We start from the raw sequence: 20,466 nt of genomic DNA on the forward strand, positions 1-20,466 counted from the left end.
ATTTCATGTGTGCTTAGGCCATTCTAAGTAATTTTACCATTAATTGAAATTATGATTTTGTTCAGGAAACAAAGCTTCTAATGTTGGCTACAAATCAGATCAAGTAGGGTATTACTAAATTGATGCCTTCAGTATAGCTAGAAGTTAGAACTCCAAACTACTGAATCACTGTACCCCCTTATTTGAAAACTAGAAGGTGTGTTAGTCAGCCTTCTGCTGCTGGAATAAAGGATTTGAGACCATGAACTTCTAAGGAACAAAGGTACTTGGGGCTTCTGTTTCGTATTCTCCAGGCCAGGGTTGCTTAGGCCCACCACCTTGGGCCCACAGTAAAGCAGCACCTTATCTTAGAACAGAGTTCCTGGTCAAAGAAATGTTGTCAAGAATCCATACCTCATGACAGATACAAAGGGAAGAGAAGAGAACAAAAGAGAAGGGAGGAAGAAGCAGGAAGGAAAGGTGGTGAGGGAGGAGAAGTGGGGGCATGGAGGAAGGGGAAGAGGGGGCAGGGAGGAGGAGATAGAAAGTGAACGACAGAGGGAAAGGACAAGCCAGTTTTTTCTGTTTTCTTCCAAAATATGTCCTTAATCCACCTAGCTGTCTCCCTTTAGGCCTTAGGTCCTCCCTTCTAATATTGTCACGGAATGATAACCAAGCCTTTGACAGCAGGCCTTAAGGGGACACTTAAAATCTCAGCCAGCACGTTGTCCACTTTAGTGAGTCACACCAGAATCATTTGTTCTAGAAGACTGGTTTGAGTCTGGGTGGCTTTAAGAAGTTGCAAACCAGAACAACGTTAACGGAAGCCACCGTGTGCTTTAGGAAAGGAGGAGCGCTGCTTGCCCGTTTGCGCTGTAGAAACTGTTGTCTAATCAATTCCAATACATATAGGGAAGTCCTTTGCAGGCCACACCCATTGATGAGGAGGGGGAGGATTTGTGTGTCCCATTACAGTGAATGGCCGAACACTCATGTTTGTGTGGCCAGCACCAGTGTGTTATGAGGGTTAGGGTGAAGTGAGGACTTGTTGAAGACTTGTAGAGGGGAAATAAGAGCTGGTTATAAAATACTCCATTCTGTGCCTGTGTGAAAATCTCAAGAATAAAGTTGGTTTTCATTTTTGTCTTAAGAAACTAGTCATATCTGTAATTGTCATGCACCTAGCTGAGCATGTCGGACCTAGAAATGAGTGCTGAAAGATCCGGAAACTCCAATCTAAACTGAAGAAGTGTGCACCATAGTGCTTGTCGCGCGCCCAACGTCTTGCCCAGCAAAAACGACGCGCGGACACCAGGATCCTTCTGCAGCAAAGCGTTTATTGCATCTTGAAGAGGAGAGCCCCAGAATGGCGCTGCTTATATACACCCTAGTGCGGCTCGTCCATGCCTGATTGGTTGCTTACCCATGATCTCATTAGGCACGCCCCGGAGTGGGCAAAGACCTGGCACAAAGGCACTCTTGCACATGCACACAGTTAACTTCCTGAAAGGAAGTCGGCTGGCGCGGCGGAGGCCAGCACCATCTTGTAATGGTGAAAGCTATCCCAGCTTTCCACGTGGGGCGCAGTGGAAGCCAGCGCCATCTTGTGGTGGCGAATGTTATTGCGGCCCTCTACAAGTGCTATGTGTTTGTTACACTGCTGGGCAGAGGTGTAAGTGGTAGGTGCACAAGGTGCACACCTAAATCCTGTTGCAACCCAGACTCACTGTTCAGTGTGAGGTCGCATAATAGCTATATATTATATATGTATACGTGCATACACATATACAAGTATATATAAAATATATGTACTATGTATTTTATTTATATATTATGTTATAGATATACTATATATAAATGTATAATATATGTATATACATATCTACATATATATATGGAATATGATACTTGAGGCAGTTCGGCGTGATGTTGGTTTTGATAATGAGTTTTGTTCTATGAGTAAAGGGTTGGTCATTTAGACACTAGGAAGTACAGGATGCATGTCTGTCTGTCTCTATTTGACAGCCATATGATACACTTCTAGGAACCTAGAATTTGAGGAGACAAGCATTTAAGCATTCATTCATTTTCTCTCTCCCTCTCTTCCTCTCTCTCCCCCTCCTCTCTCTCTATCCCCCACCCCCAAACTTATGACAGGAGGAACACAATCTACTAGGAATATATTGTTCCTAGGCTTTAGTTGGAGTTCCTTCAAAAGATTAGCTGTCAGCTAATTTTGGAGAAGGCAGTTAGACAGGGCCGGGTGAGCTCAGAGTTACACCTTAGCAGCTGTGGGGGAGAGTAGGAAGCAAGAGACCTGGAGGATCATGACTCCATTGCCAGGGTCTTCAGCAGACCGAAGAGTTTGTTCCTGTGGCTGTATCTGTCCTCACGTGGGATTAAGTGAATTAGGTCGTGTGAGCCCCATGTTGTGGGTTCCTGTTTTATCAGTCACCAGTGGGTGAGTTGCTCTGGTTCTCAGGAGGCATGCGGTGACTCACCTGACTTTTCAGATCGGCCAACTTAGATCAGCTTGGTCATGAGGTCTCTGCTAGTCTGAAAACAGTACTGTAGGATCCATGGTTCACTGGCTTACTCAGCCTACACCATTAAAATACTCCCATTCCTTACCACCCGACTGGACTCCTGAGGATTACTGTGAACTCCGATGCTTTACAGGAAGCAGGGGACCCCTTGGGGTGTGCTGCTCAGTCAGCTTTTCTGCCATTGTGACATTAGTTCCCCTAGTTCCTGTGACATTGTCTTAACATCATACACTTATGAACAACTTTGGGTTAATACATCTTAAAAGTCTGCATCTACCTCTAAGAAAGAGATCTGTTCCCAACATGCTGCTGCTCTGGTTTTGCTCACCTGTGAGCTCATCAGACAACTGAGGGCTTGTGTGAATCAGGTGGAATATTCAGGAAACTTTCCGTGAAGCAAGCGGAGCAGAGAGGTTCACAGTTACACGGGGGAGGAGTTACCACTCTGAGACGCTGTGCCAGCCTCCCTCTCTATGAGACTCAGCCTCTGAATTCATCCATCCCCGTTTACTCACTCAAGCATAATAGACTTTTTAAAATATATACTTAGCAAATACCAAGCATTTAATAAGTACTTTGTGTATAAACTCTCTCATCTTATATCAATTATTCTAGGAGGTAATCACACAATATTTCCGTTTTGAAAATTTAGGAGGCTAACGAGAGTAACCACCTGATGTGTCTTATTGCTTGTTTTGAACTTTACCAGATACACATTCAATGAGATTTTGGCTTCAGAGTTCAATCCAGACCTTATTGGTACTAACCTAGAGAAGCTAAGTCCCAGAAACAGGAAATCAATGCTTTAGGGTGGATTTCTATTGACTGTATGAGTGTTGCATGACCTCTGTGCAATTTTTTAGCAGAAAAATTTCAAGGCATACTATAGAGTATGATAAAGATGGATTTTTTTCCTCCAAGCTGGTTTCACCATTAGCATGACTTCAAAACAAAGGCGACTTGAGAGGGCCTGGCTGAGAACTCATCCAAAAACAGTGACTTCACCAGCTTCCTCCTGCTTCCTGCACAGGTGGCAGAATTCTTAGTCTGAGGCGTCTGGATAGTAGATTAAAAACTGCTAATAAGTTTAATGGCTTAAATGAACACATGACTAAAATATCAAACAAGACCCCTGGATTACCAACCAACTCCTTAAAGCAAAGACAGAACAGTGTGTGGAAAGGAGCGTGGTATCCCAAGTCATCTTAGTTTGACTTCTCCAGAGCAGGGGTGAAAGGAGTTTCCATCTTGGATTGCCTGTACGACACTACACAGTAGGAACTGAGTCAGCACCACCCAGCTCTCTATGTGACCTTCATGGCTGACGCTGGAAATGTCCTCAGGGTACGGCTGCACAGACTGGTTATCTAGGTCCAGGAGATGAGGCAGGGAGTAAGAAGCCCAAGGTCACCCTCTGAGAAACAGCAAGTCCAAGCCAGATGACTTGAGACCCTACCTTAGAACAAAACAACACAGACATTTAAAAATCATTTGCCTGGTATACATTGGATCGCTATCAATGCACGAAGAGACTGTGTTCTCACCTCTAATGTAGTATAAGAATGAGGTCAAAATCATGATCCACTGTCCTCAAAGTGGTTCAAATAAGAGCTTTGGTTCTTTTCTTGATGAAATATGGATTAATAAGTTATTGATATATCCAGACCTACCAATATCTACAATGAACTGAGACTTCAATCCAATTGAAATAGTTACGAACGCTTGCTTTCCACATTAGCAAAGTTCTCGGTCTTTCCCTAAGACAGACACTATTGTGGTCTGACCCTCATCCTCACCCCTCATCCTCATCCCCAGCACAGCTATAGCCATTTTGTTCCATGGCCCCAGCTATTTCATATTGTTGCTGTAACATGCCTGCCAGTCACTGACACAGAGAAATAACTTGACTGAGAACAAGGTCGTACTGATCGCATAGCCTGTTCTGTTCTATAGTGTTCTGTACTATATGTCCTGAGGTTTGTTAATCTTAAGGAATTTCACAAAGCTTTATGTAGGACCCATCAGGTTAAAGGTCAATATGAACTGTTAATGGCTTGAGTCAGAGCTGACCACTGGGCAGAACTTCCTTCACCGACACAGGAGCTCACTATGGGCTTTGTGGCTGACACTGAAGAATGCTATTTATAAGCTAAAAAAAATATGATTATGATACTCACGCTCTGCTATCTTAATGTTCTAAAATTCTTTTGTTCACCACCCCCCTTACCTCACTCAGGACCGCTCAGCATAAAGGTCAGCTGATAATACTTTGTCTAGTAAGCCAAAATGCAGTACTGCTCCCTCCTTGCCTTTTAAACTTTGGTGTCTGATTTTTCCTATTAAAAGGCTGCCCCAAGAACAGGTACCACAATTAGGCAGCCTTTCTGTGGTCTCTACCTGCTCGTTGTTAGGGTATACATTCAGTAAGCCAGCCCATTCTGACTGAGTCAGTGTTTGTTTAGGGACCGACTCCTACCACAACCCACCCTTCATTAGAGTGTCCTGCAGATGTCTGAGGCCTATGCATTTCTAGAACAATAATGGGAGATCGGGTATATCATATAGGGTGCTGTCTCTGGCCTTTAGACAACTTGAGAGTTATAGCTTCACATCCGTGTGGATTCCACTTGTCATTGCCATGCTCCATGCAGTGCTCAGGGAGAGTTCCCAATAGTCCTGCTTCCTCAGGCTCTCACTGTCTACTCTTAGTGAAAAGGATCCCTCTCTTGGTATTAGATTTGGTCAGCGCATCTGGGAGCGCAGTCTCACCTCTGGCCAGGGTATGTCAGAGCTCTTAGTGTTCTCTGTGACCCAGCTTCACATACACTATCCTGCCCAGCTCTTTCTCTGACCCCTGGGAATTATACGCCTAGAACCATCCAGCCCTTTTAAAGCTCCTACTCTTAGGAATATGCCACCATTCTAGATGTAGCCTCTTTTAGAGAAGTTTCTTGTCTAATTTTCTTAGGACCTCTGCTCATCCATTAGGGTTGTTTTAATTACCCAGGTTCTTTTGTAAGAAAGATTAGATTCCAATCCTTTTGACCCAAGAGAATACCATAGGAATTCTTGAATACAAATTTGTCTGAAGGGGATGGACATTTGATATGGATCCTATTCCCGTACCATTTGAGACCCTAGCCCAAATCTCTCAGGAGGACTGATCCATCACTCCCTGGAAAAAATAGCCCAGGGCCAGGCTCTCAGAAGTACAGAACTGTAAAGGAAGTCTCGTCTAAAGGTAGTGCCAGGAATGTCTTCCTCGATCTATCTGTACCTTCTAATACTTTGAGGCAGGGTCTCCCACTTGATCTCAAAGTCTGACAATCCAGCCTGTCTAGCTTGTCAGCTGGCTCTTGGAATCTCCTGTCTCCACCTCCAGCGTGCTGGGATTCTAGGTGCGTGGCCATGGCCGCTCTGCCTTTGATTTCCCGAGATCTGAATTCAGGCCTTCACCTTTGCACAGCAAGCGCTTCACCAAATGATTCCTCTCCCAATCCCCGTGTGAAATTCGGAAAATATAAAAGTAGGGGATGAAGCTTGTGCTGTCTCTACAGTATGATGTAGTGGTAGACCACGAAGACGGCATTTCTAAAACTCAGAAATGCACATGATAGAGCTTACCTTGGAGCTGTGACCTTCAAGAGGAAGGGATGAAATGTAACTCTGGTCCTGGAAAGCTCCAAGGGGCTCCCTGCCAGGCAGAGACTTGGCTTCAGGCTGCTTTCTCAGCAATTTGGAAAGTCTTCTACGAGTAGGCCTCAGTGCTTAGTCAGCGTGCTGTCCAGTCCATCCCTACCAAGCGGCTTTCCTGCTCACTCTGGAGCACCCCAGTGAGTCTCCTATACCCACTGTCTCTATCTCGGTGTCCCACAGGCAAGCTTGTTGGGACCATTTGTCACGAGCTCTTGGTTAACATTAGTATCTTTATCAGTGGGTGGAGAATCTTCAAAATGGGGCCCGAGGAGGAGGCCACCACTTTGTCGTTTGGGGCGTGTCTATTGGGCAAACATTTGTTAAGTACCTGCTGTTTGCTGACTGGTGTAGAGATGAGTAACACACCATCTAGGGCTCCCGGCAGCTCCTATTCCGGTACAGGGAGGCTGACTCATAACCAGAGAGCCAGAAAACCTCCTGGTGAGTGTGCGATGGGGGAGGACTCGGCTGTGGACCCAGAGCCGCTTCCTCTGGCTGTAGCAGTGCAGGGCACTTCAGAAGGCCACGTGCCAGCAGGTTTTTAGGGAAGAGCTGGCACAGAAAAGAGGAAAAGGAAACTAATGGGCTTCTCAGATACAATGTTTCTGTTGTCCTCTCCCGCAGAGGAGGGTTTAACTTAATTAGATCCTCTTGCTTTGTTTGCTTGCTTAGTTTTGTTTGTAGTGCGGGGATCAGACGCAAGGTTTTGGCAACAGCCCCCATACCCGTTTTCCCTAGGAAATAAGAATGCACCATTTAAAGGGTTGCTTGTCCATTTGTTTCTGTTTGTTGGTGGTGGTGGGGGGGGGGTGGGGGTGGTTTTAGGGGGGTTTGGTTTGGTTTGGTTTGGTGTTTGTCAGTCTTGCTACAAGGAGCCAAGTGGGAAGCTGCCCTATTCCAGTGACCATGGGGTGGCTTAACGGTTTTATGATGATCTTGAGAACGAAGTTAGAAATTGTGCTTCTAACTGGAGGAAGTAGAGGAATGTACCTAGTTGTATCTTTTCGGGGATTGCCTACTTAAACCTTAATATTTAAATTTTTTTTCTTATTTTCATCTAAAACGAGACAGAAATATTCAGCATGTTTAAGTTTTAAAGTGTATTTTAGATTACTCTTTTTGAGATTTACTTAAACTGTCACATAAACTATGTCCAAAATTTTTGACTTGTGGCTATCCTCTTTTGAAATGGAAGAGACCAAGTGGGGCATTTATATTAAGAAAGATGAATAAATACTATGGTTTCAGAAGGGAATCTTTTTAAAATAAATGTCAAATAGCACCCCTAACAAAAATGTTTTATGTATTTTACTCTTTGTTGCAAAAGAAATGCCACCAATAAGGGGAAGCCTGTGGCTTGTCAGAGTATCACATTGTAGAATAGATTTGAAACATGGGTCTGGTCTGGCTAAGGGTAATAGAGGGAAACACTAAGCTCATCCACTAAGAAGCCTGTCTCTTTCAGGTTATGAGAAGACAGATGATGTTTCAGAAAAGACCTCTCTGGCTGATCAAGAGGAAGTGAGAACCATATTCATCAACCAGCCTCAGCTGACAAAATTCTGCAACAACCACGTCAGGTAGGAAGGGCTGGGGAGGGTCTGGCGGCATGGGAGGGCTGGGCAGTAGAGCAAGATGGGTGGGAAGAAGACGCATGCCAGGCATGGTGGCACACACCTTTATTCCCAGCACTCTGGAGGCAGAGGCAGCTGGAACTCTGTGAATTCAAGGCCAGCCTGGTCTACATAGTGAGTTCCAGGATAGCCAGAACTATACAGTGAAACCCTATTTCAGAGAGGGAAGGAGGGAGAAAGAGAGGAAGGAACGAGGGAACTCTGCTTGCAAGGAACTCTCGGTTTAGTTAGTAGCATGTGCAGTTTCTCTGTTTCCTGCTGTTTCTCTTTTCTATCCATGAAAGAAACAGTGGTTATGGCGCGGCTGGTGGTGGATGCTTTAGCCTTCATAAAGCTCTGGGCTCAGTTACCAGCATCTCAAAATAGAAGAAAACAAAACGGTAAAATCAAAAATTAACACCCTGGGTGTAGAAGGGACAAGCACCCACACTCTGGTGGTTCAGAATAATCAAAGTCAATAATCAAACTGCCCCTGGGCAGTTATCATCTCTCTAAACCTGTTCATGGAATGACATGTTACTTTTGCATGCCAAGTGTTAACAGCTTAGAAACAATTTTTACAACTCTATGCCAAGAACTTTGTGGGGTTCAGTTTGTTTGTTTTAGCCAGAGTTGTAAAGTGTGGCTTTTGATAGCTGTGATACATAATGTATGATAGCGCATGCTTCAAGAATGTCTTCCTTACTACATCTCTTACAGTTTTCATTTCAACAATCAGGAAACGATCCCACGTAGGCACTAGGTTTTGAGTAGCCCTTAGCCACATGAACACCCCAATGCCTATCCTGGTATTTCCCTAGGGCGGATTTTCCAAATTTGAGATGTACTCATTGAAAACGAACATTTATGAAGTTGTACGTAGTCTAGTGGAATGGCTGTTGAAGAGTACGTCGCGTGCCTTTAATCTTCCCTCCATGTAGTAGCAAGAGGAAAGCCTAGATGTTTCCAGTACCAGTGCATTTCATGCCTTACTGATTCTGGACAGTGTAGAATCCTCACCAGGTTCCTAGCAAGGCCCCAGAGATAGTGCAACTTAGAACAGCAGCAAAAGCTGTGTGTTGGGTTGTCTAGAAGCCTTTTGCACCGTCTGGTCTTGTTTAAAGTCTGAAGTTTTTCTGTTGATGTGATGGTGCAGTATCTTATCTAACGGTGCCCCTCCTAGTACTGTTCTGCGTGATAACTGGCCAGAGAGGACCTACAATATTATGGAGAAAATCAAGCCTATGAGATCCAGCCTTCATTGTCTGTTTCACCAGTTCCCCTCTCCTTCTCTTTCATTTACATTAACGACCCCTCACTATGGTTTCCAAATTTGAAACTGTCCAAAAATGTCGTCTGATTACGCCTGAGGTGGGACCAGAACTTTGCAAACATGGGTGCTAATTGTGGGAGGGACTAAGCTTTATGCTCCTTATTTTTTGCTTTCTAGTACTGCAAAATACAACGTCATCACCTTCCTTCCGAGATTCCTCTATTCTCAGTTCAGAAGAGCGGCTAATTCCTTCTTTCTCTTTATTGCCCTGCTCCAGGTAAAGTCCCATCCACCTCCAACCTCTGTTAGAAGCCAAGTGTGCAGGAAGTGGGAGAGCTTGTTAGAACCCCCACCAGTCCCCTGAGGCATATAGAAAGGCAGAGATTAACCGGCCTTCCTGCATATTCAGTGCTGCTGCATGCACACAGGGCCAGGTCTGCTGCACTCCCCCAAGTCTTTGGGTTCAGGCTTATCCAAATATTTGATGTGGCCTATAAATTCTATGGCAAGAAGTGCACACTTTAGGAGTTGAGGAGAAGAGAGACCTAAATTATCCAGCTAGCTTTTCTTCTGTGAAAAGTATCAATACTAATGAGCTCACTATAAAAATTATCACCCACAACAACTTAAGTTAGTTGTTATAGTTGAATAAAGGGAAAAAACGCTTTAAAAATAGCAAATGTTTACTGTTAGTAAAAGAAGTTGAAAGATACAGCAAAGCATAAAGAAAAGTTGAGTCATGCCAGCCCCAGAGGTAGCTACCCTTAAATTGGACTGTGTACATCCCGTCGTCTTTCTGGCTCCAAGCGTTATTTTCTGATCTAGATAGCATAAAGAGATAATGAAATAAACATTATCTCAGAATAGACTTACTCATATTAGACTGTTTGGACATTTCTATAGATATTTATTGTCTTTCTAAGGCACTTGGATGGTGGTATCGTTTATTACATGCTACTCTGTCTTTTTGTAATCCTACACGGTGTTAGCTCTCTGTGCTGTATGTTTACGGTGAAGCAGCTTAGCTGCTCTTCAGATACCTCACCTAGCACTAGTCAGATCCGAGAGGAATGTCTTAGAAGCGCTGTGACATCATCCTTTTAGGACGTTTTTATAGACGTTCTGGTTCTCATGAGAGTTATCTTGCCTTTTTTCCCATTCAGCAAATTCCTGATGTGTCGCCAACAGGTCGTTACACAACACTGGTTCCTCTCTTGTTTATTTTAGCTGTGGCAGCTATCAAAGAGATAATAGAAGATATTGTAAGTATTTAACTTTTCATAAATGAATTGGCTCAAATATATATTAAAATATTATTTTCTTAAGGTATTTTGTTTATAGTATAGACCTTTTTTAAATGCCTATTCAACTTAAAAAATGAATAGAATTGCATTTCTTCTTCTGAAGTCAATTTCTAACAGATTAATATTGAGAGATTCTTAGTACAATGCTCTCTAAGGTTTATCATTTATTAACGAAAGAAATTAACTTAAATATATAAATTGGCATGAAGAGAAAATTATATTTGATCATTGTTTCTAATCAATTGAAATAACCTCCAAATTAAATATAAACGAGGTTTTATTTGTACTTTTTATTTTTAAAGTTAAATATTATGGTTTTTACCTTATTAGATGCCTTGATTTCTTCTCATTCTATTTTAGTGTTCTGAGTTTCCTCTCCATTTATCTTGTCTTATTGAAAGAAAGAGTAAGTTTGCTATTTTTAACACTCCATGATAGGAAGAAGTCAATGTCACCTTTGTAAAACGAGCTCCCCCAAATAACTTTAGACTTTTTCTATTATATTTCAACTGTCATATTTGAGGAAGCCAACACTGTGTTTTATGATGTGGAGTTTTGATGTTTCTTATTGTTTAATGGTATGTCTTTGCATGTCTAAAACGACCTCCTATTGGTCTTTAGAAGAGTCAAGTTGGGGAGACCGAGGAAGTCTTTATCAATGCACAGCCCCAAGTGTCACAAATAACAATATTACTTCTACAATGTTACTTTATCAATATTATTTAAAAGAGAAAATATATTGAATTGGAGTGTGTGCTAGGATTGGAGTCCTGGGATGCCATATCTGTGGCCGCCAGGCTCTGAGTAGCAGTGGTTGTTAAAGCTATTTGACTCCGTCCGTGTGTCTGAGGCACTGTGGTCCTCTTGATTGGTGGCATCCTTCTTGGACCCACACTGGAGATCGGAAGACTTCCCTTTCCTTAGCTTGTTCCCCCTCACTTCCAGTCTTTAAGCTCTGGCTGGATTTGACAGCCCCCGGGGACTGGTCCTCACTATGGTTTTTGTCTCTTTCTTTGCCTTGTGGACTCTTTTCTTTCTTTAACCTGGTTTTTCTGTAATTCATTAGTCATTGTGCCATTGGGTTTGAGCTTGCTTCTTTGTTTTTTATTTAATCCACCCAAAATAACTTCAGGAGTTCTCCATTTAAAGCATGGAAGCTGGACCTGGGGACATGGCAGCTCAGTGCTTGATGATGTGTACTGCTCCAGGACAGGACCTGAGTTTGGTTCCAAGCTCACAGTTACCTGTAACACATTTCAGGGGATGAGATATCCTCTTTTGGCCTTTGTGAGCACCCATACTCAGGCACACATCCTCATGTACAGATACACAGTCGTGTACATAATTTAAAATATTAATGTCCTTTGAAAAGACACATATAGATGCTCTACTAAAAGAATGTTTTAAAATTCTTTAAGATTTTAAAAGGAAAAGGGCAAGGAAGCTAGGGCTTTAAGAGGTCATAAGCATTGTCCCCAAAAGTGGTGGGATCAAAAGTCCATCCCAGGTTGTATCTCAGTCCAGAGTCACCAGCAGTAATGTAAGTAACATTTACTGTGCTTGTTTGGTTCCATGTACTTGTTCCCCATCTATATATTTATTAGAATGTACGTTAGACACAAAGTCACTATTGATCTTCTTCTGAGTTTCCAAATGAGAAAGAATAGTCAGGCCAAAGTTGCTTGCCAGAGGTCAACCACTGAGAGCCAGTGTTGGAGTTCAGCTATGGCAATAGATGAAGCCTTGCTTGTTAGCAGTCTTCTATTCTGCTCTTCAATTTTATCTATCTATCTATCTATCTATCTATCTATCTATCTATCTATTTCACTGTCTTTCAAAATATGCACTAAGTAAAATTGTATTCAAGAAGTATTTTTAATAGAGCATAATACAATAATTCGATATCATTAGAAGGAAGCTAATCAGACAGCTCTTCGAACATATCGTCTTCATATTGTGAGGCAGTAATGATTTCACTTGTTGGAGGTTTTAGTGAAACTACTGTTAAAGATACTGACTATAGGGATTGTTTAACATGGAGTACATATTCAACTATTCCAGAGGAGAGAACAAAAGAAGTAATAGTTTAAGTAGGTGGACAAAGAACTATTTATATGATGACTTAAAATGAGTCATATATTCACACATTCACTCAACAGAAACACAAAGACACTGTACAGGTGCCTGTCATCACTTAGGATATAGATTAGGGTACAAGGGCACTGCATAGATGCCTGTCATCATTTAGGATATAGATTAGGGTGTGTTTAAACTTTGTTGCACTGTTAATCATATTCAATATGTCAGTGGCCCAATATATGTCTGCTTTCTGTTTTCTGAAAGACACTGTGGTTGCTAGAGACAGGCAGTGTAGTCACTCGGGGAGGCAAAATGAATTAAATCTCTGCTGGATAGAACGGTAGGGCTCATTGTAGCAGAGAAGGGCAGAGGGAATAGAGATGGCGCTTCTCAAGTGCTGGGGCCTCGATGGTAACAACATCTGTTTGCAGGTGTTACAACTAATAACACCTTTTGCATTTATGCTGTCTTTGCATCCACAAAAGTATGGAACTAGATGTTTGTGAAGACTAATTATGTCTTCCACCTATACCTCAGAAATAAAACACAGCGTATACTCTAAAAAACTGTATATCCTATGTTATCATTGTACATTTTTAGAATAAAATCTAAGATTTGTCTGCATGTGAGATAGTAAAGACTCAGCCACTCCAGATCCTTTGCCTATATTTACATAATGTGTTGTTTTATTTTTGTGTCAATAAAAACATATATACAATATAAACTAATATTTGCATATATATAAACAAAAGTAAACATGTACATACTTGTAATACTCTGAATTGATAGAAATCTCTTCTCAAAACCTCTGTCATAATGAATGCCAATCCTTGTGTCAAGAATTGGAATTAAGAGTTGTCTGTTAGATTAGTATTTAAAATCATAAAAAAAATTCTGGTTTTTTTTTTGCCAGAAAATTGTTAAACATTTGTAGATTTCACTCATTGCAAAATGATTAGTTATTCAAAGTCTGTGAGGTGCAGGTACCAAATAGCAGGCTATGCTACCGAGTAGAGAAGTCTGGCTGGAGATGAGCATCCAGTAGAAGAACTAGACAATGAAGCAGTCACCAGGCTTGCTTTAGCATTCAGTGAAGCATGAGATATCCTTAGGGCTATGCCCCATTGACAGCAGGCAAGGAGAAGGTGTCACATGTCCTGGTAACTCAATGGTCCTCACTAAAGGACAAAATATCAATTTTAGAAAAAAAAAAACAGATTTTTAGCTAACAAGATATACTAGTCCAATAGCTGGCAAAAAAGATGAAGACATATTACAACAAGTGGTGAAAAGTCTAAAAAATGTTTTAAATATTTCGAATATTTCAAAATCAAGTTGTCAGATTCGTCACTACCTAACACTGCATCTCCTGCCTATTTGACTGATTTTCTGTCTCTAACCACTGGTCTACTCCATGTGGATTCATGGCTCCATGTCTGGGCTAAGGTAACAGACTGCAGCGTGGACTCACTTCAAGGCCCTTTTGAAACAGAGAAGGGGACAGTACCAGAGAAAGCGGGGAGGGGGAAGATGGGTGAGGGACTATAGGCAGCCCCAGTGATGGGCTTGGTGTGAAAAAGTTGAGCTAACTTAGAGGAGAAGTGAGAGAGAGCAGAGACGAAGCCTTGATTAATCTCACCTCTGAAGAGCAGGCCAAAGGCACATGGAAAACAAGGCGTTTGTCTGTTGTGTAGCTCGGGGGCTGATACTCTGAGGAACCCGATCCACACTGTTGGTGTGGGTAACTCTTACTCCATTCACCCTAGATGCCGCTGTGGCTCAGAGGTGTGCTGACTTCACACGTTTCTCTTGAGAACTTCTTTTCACTATGCTTCTTGAGTCCCTTATTTTTCTCAAGTGGAAAACTTAGGCATTACGCGTATTTGTTCTCAATTCTCACAGCTAAGTGCAGGCTTGAGCTTTCTAAGAGAGGATCTTTGAAAACAAGGGGTTAGTTACACTCAAAACGTTCCTGCCATGTCGCCTGTGTTTAGGGTAGTCTTCCCCGTGCTGTCAGATTAGACAGAAGCCACAGGATGAATGCCCGAGGAGATAGTAGCCCCTAGGGCAGCCCCTCACCGTGAGCATCTTGCCTTTCTTCTGGCCTTCCGATTATTTGTTTGTGCTGTCGGTGTTTGTTTTGTTTTAACACTTCTAAAATCTTGGTTTAGGTAGCTCTTGGAACTCACCTCTCACTCTTTACTTTTGTGGGTGCTTTGGGAACCAGGAGGATTAGACTCTATCCCTCAGCGGAGGCTCCCGGCTGAACTAGGTGGTAGGTAGTGTGAACACTGAGGAGAGAGACTACTGAAAGTGGCAGGTGAACTTGTTTCTAGTTGTCAGCAGACACCAGCGCACCTTTCTTATGGAGGATGTACTGAGCGTAGTCAGATAATGAGTTTCACAAAACACTGAAAACACTTTAATCCCATTACTAAGTGGTAGTCACAATGCGTGGTTCTCTTGGGTAATCTAAGTGGGTTATTTAGACAGTAGACTAAGTCTGACTTTTGTTTCATTTTTTTTCTAGTATGATTTAAATGTTTTTCTACCTATTTGCTATCTAAGAACTTTCTGAGGGGCACCACCAGGGAGGAGTACCTTGGGAGGAAGCTGGGGACGGTCCAACAACACCCCCATCTCCAGTGTAGAAAGACAGAAACTCTGAGGCCTAAGTTAAAAGATCTTTGTTTACTCTGAGTGCCTTCTCCTTGGTGGGTCTCATTCACTTTTTCACTGAGTTTTTGTTTTGTTCTCAACTTTAGAAACGGCACAAAGCCGATAATGCCGTGAACAAGAAACAGACACAAGGTAAGACCCGTTTGTCTTTTTTCTTCTGTTAACCAAGTTTGCTCCATGTCCTATCTCCAGACTCTTCGCTTACATATGATTCAGTTGGGAATACTCTGTGGTGTTGGAATACTTTCTGCCCAGCTCAGCTTCCTCAAGAGTTGAATTCACGTGACAGTGATATTTTTGAAAAAGCCACATTTTTAATATATTTACATGTTCCCCAGCTATGCACTTCTGAATAGACTGTTAATAAGGTCTACAGTTATACACTGTGTTTAAACTATAAAAATGGCTTTATTTTATTTATGAAGAGTTTGGGCTGTAGAAATGATAGAAAATCCTCCGAAGTTTTGTTACTTGTTCGAAGGAGGCAGATGGAATTCAACATTGAAATAATGCACAGTAAAATCCAGGCCAGCTTCTGAATGGGCTTGGTGTTAACAGCCTATTTTGGAATAGACCAACCAAAATGACCTTCAACGCAGGCAAAGACCATGGCTCTCGTGTTTTTAAAAAGTATCTAGAACTTGAAAGCAGACATCTTATGCCAACTCTGAGCTTGCTTCCCACTGAGAAACTCCTTTCCTTCTGCAGTTCTCTGGTGAGAAGGAAACCAGGTACCTTTCAGCACCACCTAGTCAGTCAGCACAGTTATCTACTGTTGTTCCTGTGGGAGAGGCTCTATGGCAGGAGTTCTCAACCTGTGAGCCAAGGCCCCTGTGAGGTCATATACCAGATACCCTGCAAATCAGATGTTGATTCGTGATGATTCATTTCGGTAGCAAAATTAAAGTTATGAAATAGTAATGAAATAATTTTATGTTGGGGATCACCACAACGTGAGGAACTGTATTAGAGTCACAGCATGAGGAAGGTTGAGAACCACTGCTCTGTTAGAATGTACTCCCACTTTCTCACCACTTCCTACCAAAGACCTCACTGCTAGGTAGTGTCTTATACATTTGAGGAGGGTGTCTTTATTAGCCTAAATATTTAGGGTCTCTATTGAAAGATTATTTGAGGATATAAGAGAAGATCAAATGAGAATTTTAACTTTGATGAGCTTTAAGGTATATACACATGAGAAAAAATGTGTAAGAACAGTATTAGAGACTTGGGAAGATGATGAAGACTGGGTTGCGCCATTTCAATGTCTCATTGGATTTTCATGGCAAATGGTGTTTCCCATGTCCAAGGCTATAAAACCCCAAAAGGGAGAAAATCCTGGATTATCACGAGGTAGGTCTTAAATTTTGGAAGGACTGTGGATAAATAGAGAGAGATGGGGATGACATTTTGCTTGTGGGTTGAGTGGGAAGGGGGAAGAGAAGATAGCCAGGGGGGAAAAAACACCTCCTGATTTCTGGATAGCGCTATTATTAGAGCATCGAGTGCCCAAGAGATTCCTATCAGGGAGAAACAGACACATGATTTGCAAGATGGGCTCGGGTCAAGTTTTATGAGACCTTAAAAGCTAGACAAAGGAGAGTCTGGCATCCCCTTGTCTATTCTCAGTAGCTATGACTAAGGAGCCAAAAAAGAAGCAGGAGGAACATGTGGGATCAGGATGGAGGACAGAAAGGCTCATGGGAGAGGGACACAAAGCTGCTCCAGGAGTTTAGACGCAATCCTAAGGGCAAAAGGGGGCGCTGTCTAGATGTTTGGGTGCTGGTATTATGACAGTGTGCAGCTCTTGTATTTGTTAGCGCGTGGCTTAGAATATTCAGTGGAAGCCTTTGAAGTGCAGCTATTCAAATACTTTTCTAGTACATCATTGCCACTGGCAGAGGACTCTAGGCTCCGGTGACTGGTGGTAGGCCTTTTGCAAGCCTTGAAGAACAGTTGTCATGGCGGTATGAATTTAGGTCAGAGGGACCCTGATTACTTACGTCTTCGTTTCCCAAAATGTTGCTGTTCAGGTACAGAGCCTTCTTGGTTGGTTTTTTCATTCTCTGTATCATCTCTCTGTCTGCAAATGAAGACCACACACGTGTGAGTGAAGCTTCCCCACGAAGTGTAAAGGAGACTAGCTTGTAAAACGAACGGTACAGACTCAGCTCCAGGAACCAGGTCCTTGGAAGTCCTGTAGCCAAGAACTAATGGTGGTGCTTGGCACTCTTTCCTGAGTGGTTGGCATCTTCCTGCTTAACCACCCCACCCCCCGAGTTCGAGCACTGGTATTCTTGGTTCCACAGATGAAGGGAGATATAAAATTGTTTGAACAGGATGCTATTTGCTGTCAGATAACTCAAATTACTTAATATGAGAGCCATCTGTTGTCATTAGACCAGAGTGAAATTCACTTTGCCTTCCTGAGCTGAGACAGTGGTCGGCGAATAGGCGGGGGAGGGAGAGATTTATGACAGGTAATTAATTTTGACAGAGATTTAAAGTATTAAGCTTAGATTTTCTAAATGTTTGCCAAGACTGCACGATGCATGAGAAGATGCCTTTTACTGCAGTGCCAGGATTCACTCTTGGGTATTCCTACTCAAACGAGTGTTCTCTTATCTTATGGGTAAGACACCAAAAAGCCTTCCCAGTCTGTCACTCCAGTCATCCCTAGAGATTTAGGAAACAACAAAAACCTGATAATTTATTTCCAACGTTTTCAGCCATTAGCTATAGCCGGCAACTGTCTGGCACCTCGTTCCTACCAACAGAATTACAGAGGTTGGCTCCGACTCGGAATGCTACAACTAGGCTCTACATCGGGCTTGTCCTCAATGTTTTTGGAGAAATGCCACTTTTTGCCCTGGAGATCCATATGTTGGTTAAGCAGATGGCTTAGTGAGATGACAAATGTGACTTTTATATTATTTTCCAAGAACCTAGTTTCAGAGAAGGGGCAGAGCTTAAAGTGATGCTAACAAGTTCACATGAATCTGGGTGAGCTTTGTGGTCTATGGCTTTTCTTTATATTTAGTGTGCTGCTGTGAAGCTGTTTTGTACATGATAGACAGGAACACTGTAGAGGACGAACCCATCGCTTGCTTATCTATAGCTTCCTGCCTAGCGTCTTGTCTTAGCAGATGCTGCATGTGGCGTGTGTGTGTGTGTGTGTGTGTGTGTGTGTGTGTGTGTGTGTGCGTGCGTGTGGTGGGTGTGTACTGCACGCACATGTGCACGTATCCATTAGATAACAACAGGAAAGCAGAGGCTGGAGGTGTAAGGAGCCTTCTTGAGAATTCGTGATGTGGGGTGAGAACGAGATGAAGCAAGTCGTCTTTTGCATCACTGTGTCCTGGACTGCTTTACAGGCACTGATCGAATATGAGTGTGGTAGCTCTCACACAGTCTTACCTTCACTGGCGGGCACTGCGCCATCACTGCTGCCCTGGCTTTGCCTCCTGTGAACCAAGAACACGGTATCTACTTATTACTTCTATTATTCAAAGCCCCAGCATGTGGCGATCCTTGAGTGCTTCAGGTTTTTCCTTGCATCTAAATTACCTCTACCTCCTCTGCTTTCCTCTTTCCACCTCAGTTTTCTTAAACACACACATGTGCACTCGCGCACGCGCACACACACACACACACACACACACACACGCATGTACACACACACAAGAGAGAGGGGAGAGGGGACGGATGGCGGGGTGTCTCTCCTTGTTCCCCCTGAACTGGGTTGTTTTGCCAAACTCGTCTCTGTGGACTAGTCAATTGTCATTTAACTGTCGTGTGTACACTGAAGCCGGTCTCCATATGAATTCATCATGGTGGTTCTACTAGCTCTCTCTTTAAATTATAAAACTATGCCTCCATTTTCTGTGGAATGCTATGAGAATCTCGTGTAAAATCATGACATAGAGGGCTGGGAAACGATAGAGCTTCGGCACAGACTAAGGCGGTTGGAATCACTTAGAATTGCCTAGTGAATGGAAGTGCTGTTTTAAAGCCCCAGCTTTGCACGCACTCCTACAGGACACGGTGTGCTACTCCCCACAGGACACGGTGTGCTACTCCTACAGGACACGGTGTGTTACTCCTACAGGACACGGTGTATTACTCCTACAGGACACTGTGTGTTACTCCTACAGGACACGGTGTGCTACTCCCCACAGGACACGGTGTGCTACTCCTACAGGACACGGTGTGTTACTCCTACAGGACACGGTGTATTACTCCTACAGGACATACAGGACACTGTGTGTTACTCCCCACAGGACACGGTGCGTTACTCCCTACAGGACACGGTGTGTTACTCCTACAGGACACGGTGTGTTACTCCTACAGGACACGGTGTGCTACTCCCCACAGGACACGGTGTGTTACTCCCTACAGGACACGGTGTGTTACTCCTACAGGACACGGTGTGTTACTCCTACAGGACACGGTGTGCTACTCCCCACAGGACACGGTGCGTTACTCCTACAGGACACGGTATTTTACTCCTTACAGGACACGGTGTGTTACTCCCTACAGGACACTGTGTGTTACTCCCTACAGGACACTGTGTGTTACTCCCTACAGGACACGGTGTGTTACTCCCCACAGGACACGGTGTGCTACTCCTACAGGACACGGTGTGTTACTCCTACAGGACACGGTGTGTTACTCCCTACAGGACACGGTGTGTTACTCCCTACAGGACACTGTGTGTTACTCCTTACAGGACACGGTGTGTTACTCCCTACAGGACACTGTGTGTTACTCCCTACAGGACACGGTGTGTTACTCCCTACAGGACACTGTGTGTTACTCCTTACAGGACACGGTGTGTTACTCCCTACAGGACACTGTGTGTTACTCCCTACAGGACACGGTGTGTTACTCCCTACAGGACACGGTGTGTTACTCCCTACAGGACACGGTGTGTTACTCCCTACAGGACACTGTGTGTTACTCCCTACAGGACACGGTGTGTTACTCCCTACAGGACACTGTGTGTTACTCCTTACAGGACACGGTGTGTTACTCCCTACAGGACACTGTGTGTTACTCCCTACAGGACACGGTGTGTTACTCCCTACAGGACACTGTGTGTTACTCCCTACAGGACACTGTGTGTTACTCCCTACAGGACACGGTGTGTTACTCCCTACAGGACACTGTGTGTTACTCCTTACAGGACACGGTGTGTTACTCCCTACAGGACACTGTGTGTTACTCCCTACAGGACACGGTGTGTTACTCCTACAGGACACTGTGTGTTACTCCCTACAGGACACGGTGTGTTACTC

General features: G+C 43.3%; 1 protein-coding gene across 8 annotated transcripts in view; it reads left to right on the forward strand.

Moving 5' to 3' along the window:
* Atp8a1 (ATPase phospholipid transporting 8A1) overlaps positions 1 to 20,466 on the forward strand; it is a 242,534-nt gene that overhangs the window by 27,350 nt on the left and 194,718 nt on the right. For 4 of the 8 annotated variants that reach the window (XM_039092730.2, XM_063272922.1, XM_063272923.1 and 1 more), the window contains 4 exon segments: positions 7,687 to 7,801; positions 9,285 to 9,384; positions 10,271 to 10,369; positions 15,256 to 15,301. In XM_039092730.2, the coding sequence (XP_038948658.1) occupies positions 7,687 to 7,801; positions 9,285 to 9,384; positions 10,271 to 10,369; positions 15,256 to 15,301 (360 nt within the window). 8 annotated transcript variants of the gene reach the window in all.

Source organism: Rattus norvegicus, chromosome 14, assembly GCF_036323735.1.
Source record: "Rattus norvegicus strain BN/NHsdMcwi chromosome 14, GRCr8, whole genome shotgun sequence".
NCBI lineage: Eukaryota > Metazoa > Chordata > Mammalia > Rodentia > Muridae > Rattus > Rattus norvegicus.